Raw genomic sequence first — 10,542 nt, forward strand, 5'->3', positions numbered from 1 at the left:
GAAAAATTCTGGAAATTTTATGAGTAAATAATATTTTCCTAAAAAAAAGAAATTCCTTTTTTTCTACAAAAATAAAAATAAAAATTCCAAAAATTTTATGAGCAAATAATATTATCGTATGCAAAAAGAAAAAAAAAAGGAGAAAAATAAAAGTACGAATAAAAATTTGCATGTTTTGCATCAAATTGCATTCGTTAAAATTCCTTTTTTTTCTTTTTTCTTCAATAAACTTTTTAAACAAATGTAAATGATTAATGAGTTTGTGATATTTGTTCATTTCATACTCGAATTTCATTTTCGAATTTCATTTCATTTAAATACTTTAATATTTCAAATTTATCAACATTCGAAAAATTCGATTATGTTTAGAGAAAATTGAAATTACTACATGTGTATTGCTTCTCCTATAGTTTTTAATTTATTTTTAATTAACCCATTAATTGCTGTAATACCATACATTTATTATATTACACTTTTTAAATTTGATTATTTTTTATATTATCTATTTTTTAAAAAAAGGAAATGATTAAAAGAAAAGAAGAAAATGATGGAAACTTTTCAGTGAATATTGATACAAAAATTTTAAATGAAACAGCAATAAACCATATGTGTCTTTGTTTTTCTTTTCTTTTTCTTGTTTTTTATCATAGAATAATTCGAAAAATATCGATGAGCTTACCAGTTAGTATTACTAACAAATTAGCTATAATAAGAAGACATTTAAGATGACAACAGCAATGACAACAACAATATCGCGGCATTTTTAATCTTATTGATTACTCATAAACTAACTCTACACAATTGTTAATCAATATCAAAACTGGCATAGAATCAATGTTGCAAGAAATTATCAACAATTCCACGTTCAATTAAATTTATATTTCCTAAAATTTCCTAATAAATTTCATATCATTATTTATCAGTACAATCCGATATCGTAAATTTGTTGAAGCTAATTGAAATACAATCATTCAATTGTTTGATTGAAATATATATATATACATATATACGTGTATATATACATATATATGTTATGTATATATCTGGAATCTAGCAGTGATAAAAAAGAGTAAATTAGCTAAAATCAATCACAGGAAAATAAACTTCTTCATGGTAAAAATTAAAAAATAATTAAAATTAGCAAAATTTTTTTTTTGAAAAACGAATGAAAAAAAGGAACTTTTTTCTCGAATGATTAAAAAATTTGTTTAGAAAAAGAATTTTGCGCAATTTTCCTTATTGTTTTTAAATTTAGTAGTAGTAAAATTTAATTTAAAAAAGGAAAAGGCAGTTCAAATTTCCATTTATTAATAATAATAAGATATTGCTATTATTATCATCATCAATAAAAGTGTGCTCCCATTTTTGTTTGAATCTTATATTTGTTTCATTCTATTTAATCCTGATAAGCTTGTCACAATGATTTCGTTCAAACTTCTTTTTTCTTTAATCTGGTTTTTTTTTCCCCCTACCAATTTAATTTCAAATGCTATTTTTACCAACTTTTTTTTTTAAATTTATGCCTGAATTATTGTTATTATTGCCATTTATCATTTTTACTTATCTTTATTATTATCATTACATGTCATTATAATTATTATTCAATATTATTATTATTGTTACTATTGTTCCATCTATTAATTTATTGTTAATTTTGTTATTGGTGACTCCGAATTATAAAATATCACTGTTTCGTTTCAGATATTGAATTCAACTTTTCATAAATTTTGTCATTTGATTGAATCATGTCAAATGGATGACAAAGGAAAAGAACTTTGTCCACGCTTGATTGACTACTTGGTATGTTTCTTTTTTTTCTTTTTAGTAAAATTGCTGAAGCTATTTGAAAATTTTTCGTGTAAATTTAAAGTTTTTTCCCAAAGATTTTGTGCAATTTTAATAAATACCTTCAGTAAATATCAAAAATGCGTTTTTGTTTTTCAATATATAAATTTTGAGAAAAAAGTAAATTTCGTAAAAAAGTGAAAATAAAAACTAAACACAAATAAAAAGTAAATTTAAAAAATAAATGAAAACTAAGCAGCAAATAAAAAAGTAACTTTAAAAAATCTATTAATGCGTTATTTTTCAATATTTTGAAGAAATGGGAAACCTTTCCTCTTCAATTATAGCTCTCAGTTATAGTTTTAATTAATAATGTATCAATGATTTTTTTCTTTCCAAACTTTTAGCCAGAAATAGCAATAGTTATAGGTTAATTGAGGTTTTAAATAATTAATAAGGAGAGTTTTGCAGGTGATAGTTGGTCGACGTCGTGGAAAATATATATCTCAGACAAGTATTGGTGATGCATCATCATCATCATCAATATCACAAAGTATCACAACTCCTGAATTGTTGAGGCGCTATCCGAATAATGATCACAAGGATTTTTATCTCCCTACCGATGTTACAGTATTTTGTCAACCTGAAGGATGTGTCACAAAAGGTAGATTAGCTGGTTATGATATCAAATTATGTTTTCTGAATTTTATAAACTAATTGATAATGTTTACCTTAATGAACGCTTAACTTACTAACTTACTTTAATGGATGCTGAACTTACTAACCTTAATAGAACCGAACATACTAACATATCTCAATGAATACTGAATCTACTAACTCATTTATCTTAATAGATATTATTTTACAGAAGTACCGCGACATTCTCTTTCTCATCGAGAAACAAGCAGTTTTGTATTCACGTTGACAGAGAAAGATTCGGCAAAAATTCGATATGGCATTTGCTTAAATTTCTTACAAAGTTACGAAAAGAATCGAGCTGTATCAACGGATGATAAAGGCATTTTGTGCAGTAATCGTCCTCATAAAAGGTTAATTAATGATCATTTATGCAAGGTAACTCATAAGGGAAGGAAATGAGTATTAAATGATTTATAAAATTAAATGGGAATTAATTCCTTAGTATTAGTTGGCCAAACAAAAAAGAAAAGTTGTATTCTTCTTGGCTTATTTTCAAATATCCGGAAATATCTCCTGTCCTATCCGCTGTTACCATTTTGCGTAGGTTTTCAGGTAATATTTTGTGGATATCTCGCAGAAATCGATCGTAAAAACGTTATTACAGATTGGATCAAAGGCTTTCATTAACAAGCTTATGCTTAATTAGCCACCATCCATTTCTTTCCACATTTCGAGAATTGTTGTTATTATTGAAGAAATTGATCGATGGTTGTAGCCAGAGACTTATCGACGATGGACAATATTCAAAGTATTCTCTCTTTCATTATTCAAATTTTTATCGCAAAATCTCATCAGCTTTTTTCCTTTTATAATCTACGGCATTTTATCATTTTTGCATAATATTTTCATTTTAGAGATATAATTTGGGCAGCACTTACGGGTTGTTGGACAGAACCAATTCCACCCAGAGTAATGCAGAATATTCGAGAATTGGAAACATGGATCCTGATGCTATTAAGTGCACCTGTTTCTGTTCCAGGAAAAACCAAAGTACTTTTAGAGGTAGGTGTCTTTTTGAATTATCCGTCTTTTTGTTTTGTTGTTTTTCCCTTTCCCACATTACGATGTTTGTTATTGAAATTGAAAATTTGCAGTTAATTTCCGAAACAAAAAACTCGTAGAATGAGGTAACTTTGCCAAAATTTCTCATTTCTGTGACATATATTGCTGATTTAAAATTAATTGCTAAATTTTGTTGCATTTTTTAAGGTGTTGCCATCAAATATTTTGCCAATTTTTGAATTTGCTCTTCCTGATCATACACGATTTTCTTTTGTTGATTTTCCACTTCATTTACCCCTTGAACTTCTTGGAATCGATACAGCAATGAAAGTAATGGCTGCTATAATGCTTGAATCAAAGGTGAAACTTGCTATTTGTAATTTGTTAAGGATGATAAAAGTTTAGGAAAATTTTATAAATTTTAGGATAAAGCAATGATTGATGAATTTTTTCCATCGATCTACTTATATTACAAATCTTTGTTACAACTTAGCTCAAAATAATTCGTTACCTAATCTTATCATTTATTCAAGTTAATTGTTTACATGTAATTGATTTCTGGAACTATTTTCTCTAAAATAAAAAGATAATTTTTGAAAATTACTTCTTCTATAAGGTTGTTTTACAATCACGCAATTACAATGCTGTCAGTATGTGCGTATTAGCACTTGTTGCATTAATGTATCCGTTGGAATATATGTTTCCTGTTATACCTTTGCTTCCTTCCTTTATGCCATCAGCTGAACAAGTAAGTTTGTTTAATTTCAAATTTCTGTTTATTTTAATTTTTCTTTCAGCTTTTTAGGAATGTAATTTTTGCGATTTTTGCGAGAATTCACTAGCACATTGTGTAATTTATGGCTTTATTTATGCCACAGTTAATATTTTAATCCTACTGCACTGGACATTTCGGGTATAGAGTAACTTAAAGATTTCTACATCTTTTGTAACGGATATCTTTATCAGCGGTTGCTAATGATTGCAAAAGACAATAATGAAACTTGTTTAAGTGAAATAAATTAAATTAAGGCATGTCATCGACGTATAGTTAAGATTTTGTCTAAAGTTTTTAGTTCTTATGAAAACAAAACTTTTAAAATTACACATGATTGGTGTGGGATAAAATAAATCAAATTCCAGTTAGGGTAAAACAATATTAAAGTTGGAGTGAAATAAATTAAATTAAAGGCAAAATAAATCAGTTTGACGTTGAAGTAAAGTAAATCGAATTTAATTTAAGGTAAAATAGATCGAGTGAAGGTTGGGGTAACAAACCAAACTTAAATTGAGTTAATTAAAGTAAATCAAAAAAAAATTGCATAAAATTAAAGTACCGAGTTTTTTAAAGCTTTTATTTTATATGGTTGGACGTATCCTTACACTCTTTAACTTTGGTAAATGGTCATTCATATATGTGCTTATTTGTCATATTCGTAATGTCTGCATTATTTATCGGTTTACTCGATCGATACTGTACATAATTGTTTCCAATATGTAATTCCTTCATATTTCAGTTGTTATATGCACCGACACCATTCGTAATTGGAGTACCAGCATCATTTTTTGCTCATAAAGCTATTGATATACCAAATGATATTATTGTTGTCGATCTTGATACGAATCAATTGTTGATACCAGATGATATCAATATTCCTGATATGCCAGAACCAGATTGCACTGAATTAAAGGTATTATTAAACATCAAGTTTCATTTAATAAATTGTCTTTTGAGATGCTTGTTAACACTTACTTCTTCTTTCATAATGGTGATAAATTTAAAAAAAAAAGGAATTGTTTTCCAGAATAGTTTGCGTAAATCGTTGGATCAATTATTGCTAAATATACCAGGAATGGAATCAGGAAATGATGAAACGGTTGAGACAGATTACACGTTGGATAGTGACGTTGTTGATATTTCTGTCCGTGTTGCCATGGTTTGTTGTTAGCTTTTTTCATTGCTAATTTAAAAATATTTCCAAACAACACATTTCATTAAAATCAAAATTCACTTTTTCTTTTTTAGATTCGCTTTTTTAATAGTGCAAATGTATTTGCAAATTTCTGTGAACATACACGTACGTTACGTCTCTATCCGCGACCAGTTGTTGCACTTCAAACGGAATCCTTCCTACGTAGTCGTCCACAATTTACACAATTTATTGCTGAACTTTGCAAGTTTGTACAACATTGCATTTCGGATCAAAATTCAATTCAGTTTTATGAAATTCACCGAGAAAAAGTACTTGTAGCTTTTCTCCCGCTGAATCCGAAATTCCCGAAACATTCTCTTTTGTTTAATTTTCTTCTCTTGTCTTAAAGTTTACGAAAACATTTGATTATTTGCTCGTTTGTTTGTTTTTTAAAGAAATTATTCAGAACCCAAGCTGTGGAATATTTTGCTGAATGTTCCTTATGTCCACATAACGAAACATATGTACGAGTGCAGGCAGGAACGGATGATCCAAAACAGATTGGTGATAAAGGAAAATGGTTCAACGAGTCACTGATGCCAATTCATTTCACTGTTTGTTACTTTCCTTTTCTTTTTTTTCTTTTTTTTTCTTAGATGAATGTCTAGAAAACATTTGCTTTTAATCAATTAATTAAGAAATGGTTTAAAAGATTAGAGAAAACAGGAAAAAATTTTTTTTAAACTAATTCGGAATTGATTCATTGATATCGAAGTAATGCATGACGAAGAAGATATAACTCTAAATGAGATATGTCGTGAGAGTGATGAGAGAATAAGTGGTAAAGAGGGGATGAAAAGTTTAAAAACTTATTTTTTAGGTATATTCCAATGACTCGACGCTTGTTGATGCATGGCGAAATGTTGCAGAAGAATGGCGCAATAGTGTAACGGGTAATCTTTTCGTTGACTTCAACCTTGTTGCTCATCTCTTAAATGATGTATTCATCTTAATAGACGCCCAAATAGACCTTTCGATTATTAATTACCACCAAATTAATCAGCGTAGTTGTATTTGTCATGAAATAACAGTGATAAAAAATCACTTTGAGTTATCTTCATGCGGACGGTATGGTATATTGTAGATTCCAACGGTGATGAAGTAAGCGATGCTGGAAATACTGATGGTGAAAGCTTTTCAAGTATTGATGATCTTTTATTCGATATTGCTGATCAAACAGAGACATCTGTCGGTATGGTTAAATTCTGTCTTTCATCCAACGGATTATTTACTTGAAAATTCAATCTAATTAATTTAATGTCATCAACTTCTATCAAAAGTCTAATGCTATTTGCATGTATGCTACAGGCGACTATGATATTTTTGAATATTTTCAATATCCAGTGTTTATTTAACTTTTGCATATAACTTAATTTTTTCTAAGCTATAGGTTTTTATATAATAAGAATTTTGTTGCTTGAGTTATGTATTTTTACACTACCATAACTCCAATCCTTTGATTAGGTAGTAATTTGGATACTTTATCACCTTTTTTTATGTTCTAAATTCAAAGCAAATTTGGGAAATTTTGAAACTGCAAACTTTTCGTCACCTTTTCAGGAGCAGCAAAACCACTTGGTGAAGTTGACGATGTTTATAAGGAGCCATTGACGTTAGCTATTCCGAGAAGTGAAAGTGTACACTCGGCTGGTAGTTCCACAAGCAGTGGCCAGTAAGTTAAATGTTGCTACTTTAAACTTTTCTACCTATTAAGTTAACTAGGATTCTTATAAGCTTTCGTTAGGTATTTTCCATAAAGTTCTCACTGGCTCAAATTATTTGGTGTGTTTTTTCCAGATCTACGCCATCTTCATCAATTTCAACATCGGCAATGGATAGTGAGGCTGATTTCGCAAGGCTTGCTGAAAATTTGGCATTAAAATCAGATAGTCGAGTAAATTAATTGTCAAAGTTCATAGATATTCATACATTCAGACTTGGTACATACACATTTTATGCTCAATTTAAGTTTGTTTAATTAATTAAGGGGGACTTCTCATTTCATCCTCCGAATGAATCTACTGCTGTAACCGATTGTCAGTCCTCAGCATTTCGTAGACTATCATCACAATCCGGAAGTTCAACCAATGCTACAATCAGTAAGGCACCACCATCAAAAGGAACTGCTATTAAGGTTTGTAATTCATATTCTTGTAAATACTGGTGCTTCAAATTTTCATATCATTTACATATTACTTGAATCAATTAGCAAAATTAGTAAATATAGATGGGTAGGTGTATATTTGCAAAATTAATAAATATGGATGGGTAGGTATATATACATGTGCTTACAGGGTTTGGCTCATTTAGCAGATTCAGGTGAAAAAGTTCTCGGGCCACAATTCATGAGTGCACTCAATGGATATGCGGAAAGAAGCCATGATATGTTAAATCAGGTTTATTGCTTTTTTTTGAACATGATATAATGTAAATCAGTCCAATTTATTTCACTTTATATTTTGGATAAATGTTGTGTCACTAATGAAAAAAGTAAATGATCATTTTCAATGACTGAAATATTCCTTCATTTTCTTGCAGGTTTTACATCGTACAGCTCCTAAAGCTCAAGCTATACGCGATAAAGCTGTTCGTCCGATTGCTTTGGCTGCAGCAAATCGAGTAGAGCAAAGCCAACATCTTGTGAGGACAAAAAGTAGCATAATTGGCAACAAAAGTACTAATGCTGCTGCACAACAAAGGTTCATTTTTAGTTTTAATAATTGTTTTATTTACAAAAGAAGTTTGTAAAAGAAATTAATTTCGAATACTGATTGTTTCAGAACAAAAAAAAAAAAAAAGATTTTGTTCAAGTCAAATAATACATTATAAGTCAGGTAAAATCGTTTTATCAAGGACTAGGATTGATTTATGCAGGACTAGCAATACCAGTCATCAAACTCTTTCATTGAATCAGCCCATTAATTAAGTGCTGAAAAAATTATTAACTTGTTCCTAGTAGTAGATAGATATATGTGGTAGTATATGTATGGTTTGCTTAAAGCTTTCAGAAATTTGTCAGCATTACATATTTTTTGTTTGGGATAATATATAAGTTAAATCTTATGATTTAAGTAATTTGGTGATTGTAATACTTTGATTATTCAGTAACTACTCCCACTTCATTTAATTTTTTATTTTCTTCTATTCTTGAAATACTGATTTAACGGAATCGATTCAGCAAGAATCAACAAACTGTTCGTGAAATATGTGATCAAATCCTAGCTGGTCAAGGAGTTGGCGTATTCACATATCCAAAACTGAAACGATTAATGGAAGATGAAAGTTTGAGGCAACTTGTTTGTTCCAAATTAAACCTTGGTCTTGATGTGCAACATTTTGAAGATGACTTCATACAAGATATGGTAACAAAAAACTCGGAAATTTTGCTTTTTCTTTCTTGTCGCTTTTTTTCTTTTAAAGAATACTATCAAAAGCAAAAGTTGTAAATTTTTTATGGCATATGTTGTGATAGGCCACGTACTTTGCATCATCAAAGGATTATAAATTATGACTAAGATAACTTTATAAGAAATGCATCTTTGTTTAACTAGCTACAAAGAATTTCAGCAGTTAACTCGAAATCAGTATAAGGGATATTTGAAAGCTTTGCAAACATGCATTGCTGGTCTGGAGTATTCATATAATTCATCTGGTTCCAATGGTCTAGCCTCATTATTTCATGTGCTTGAAATTGCCCATTCACATTATTGGACCAAAGAGACCGAAGTAACGTCACCAGCAAGTGCATCTGGAAGTTTGGTAAAAATTATTCTTTCTCTAGAGAATTCAAAGATGATATCAGATTTACTTTAAGGCTTTTTTATAAAATCCTTTTTTCTTATTCCCAAGTGTATGTTGTTGTTTTCTAAGAGTCTAAAAGCCAAGCTTTCAACAAGTTAGTGAGAATTACACATACCATAATTCATAAACTTGGAGAGAGTTCCATTGCTGTTCACTGTTTATCATATAAATTTACAAATAGAAATGTGTTTTTTCTTTTCAGCTTAATACTCCATCCTCATCGTTATACGATGTACAACGACAACAGCATGAGATTTTGTCACCATTACGTCCACCACCAATTCCGATCGGACCACCACTATCTCTACCATTGCCTGGAAGTCAAGCTCCTAAACCTCCCATTCCACCACGTATTTCACATGAAATAGTACTACGTAAGTTATTGCTCAAAATTCGACAGTTTTTTGATTCTGGGCTATTTTTCTTAGTTGATTGATAATTCACTCCTTGAATTGCTGGAAGTTTCGGAAATTTGAAAAGTTAACCGAAAATATCACCACGATATCAAACTTGGAGCGGGAGATATTCTGATAATTTTTCTCTTTAATCTTCATATAAAATGATCAATTAATAAATTCTCCCATAGTTATTGCTGCATCAAATTTATCCGCTATTATTTTTCAGCTACTGGTCCACCACCACCACTTCCACCACGACCGGTGGTAGTTCGTCAAAATGTATGTGATGATGCGCGGTCAGTATCGAAGTCTAATGTCCAACCAAAAAATTTGGAAGAAGTAGCGAAGGCAAATAGTATTTCATCGGATACCAAAAAATCGGAATCAAAACTGAATCTGGATAATAAAACAGAAACAAGTTCAACTATATCAGAACGTTCATCATTCACTTCAACCATTGTAAGTTCGTTTTTTAAACCTGGCTGGTCTTATCACTGAAAAATATTTCTGCCTTTTGAAAATATCTGAAGATGTAAACTTTTAAAATTATTGCTTTGTTTGTTATCAGGTAAATTTTTCAATCAGAATGGAAGGATAATATCATCTTTATGATTAACTGTCGAACTCTGGTCTTCTAGTTGGAATTCAATGGCATATTTGTTTTGTTTTCAATGCTGTAGTTAAACTTGAAATTTCCATTGCAAATTAAATGTAGTTTTATCTTTTCTTATTTCAGAAATCCCGTCTTCACGTACAACCACCGGATAGTTTGTCATTTGATTCAACAACTTCATCGCGTGTTTCATCTGATATAAAGCCAATTCGGCACTTCATTTATCAGGATTTAATATGTGATATTTGATTTAATTTAATTACTACTATCTTAT

The 10,542-nt window shown here is 29.8% G+C and overlaps 1 protein-coding gene across 1 annotated transcript in view; it reads left to right on the forward strand.

Moving 5' to 3' along the window:
* Positions 1–1,713: 1,713 nt before the first annotated feature.
* The window catches only part of LOAG_18887 (MAP kinase-activating death domain-containing protein), a 13,977-nt gene continuing 5,148 nt past the window's right edge, over positions 1,714–10,542 (forward strand). Inside the window, exons 1-22 of the mRNA XM_020451547.1 lie at positions 1,714–1,800; positions 2,257–2,449; positions 2,654–2,834; positions 3,089–3,232; positions 3,339–3,486; positions 3,694–3,846; positions 4,103–4,234; positions 5,001–5,174; positions 5,289–5,420; positions 5,510–5,661; positions 5,863–6,010; positions 6,277–6,349; positions 6,541–6,648; positions 7,017–7,128; positions 7,254–7,350; positions 7,444–7,590; positions 7,751–7,852; positions 7,995–8,155; positions 8,635–8,818; positions 9,024–9,215; positions 9,460–9,631; positions 9,882–10,114. Of these exons, the coding sequence (XP_020304657.1) occupies positions 1,753–1,800; positions 2,257–2,449; positions 2,654–2,834; positions 3,089–3,232; positions 3,339–3,486; positions 3,694–3,846; positions 4,103–4,234; positions 5,001–5,174; positions 5,289–5,420; positions 5,510–5,661; positions 5,863–6,010; positions 6,277–6,349; positions 6,541–6,648; positions 7,017–7,128; positions 7,254–7,350; positions 7,444–7,590; positions 7,751–7,852; positions 7,995–8,155; positions 8,635–8,818; positions 9,024–9,215; positions 9,460–9,631; positions 9,882–10,114 (3,186 nt within the window). The 5' untranslated portion in view covers positions 1,714–1,752. The remainder of the gene's footprint in view (positions 1,801–2,256; positions 2,450–2,653; positions 2,835–3,088; positions 3,233–3,338; positions 3,487–3,693; positions 3,847–4,102; positions 4,235–5,000; positions 5,175–5,288; positions 5,421–5,509; positions 5,662–5,862; positions 6,011–6,276; positions 6,350–6,540; positions 6,649–7,016; positions 7,129–7,253; positions 7,351–7,443; positions 7,591–7,750; positions 7,853–7,994; positions 8,156–8,634; positions 8,819–9,023; positions 9,216–9,459; positions 9,632–9,881; positions 10,115–10,542) is intronic.

The sequence above is a fragment of the Loa loa genome (assembly GCF_000183805.2).
Source record: "Loa loa unplaced genomic scaffold supercont3.640, whole genome shotgun sequence".
Taxonomy (NCBI): domain Eukaryota; kingdom Metazoa; phylum Nematoda; class Chromadorea; order Rhabditida; family Onchocercidae; genus Loa; species Loa loa.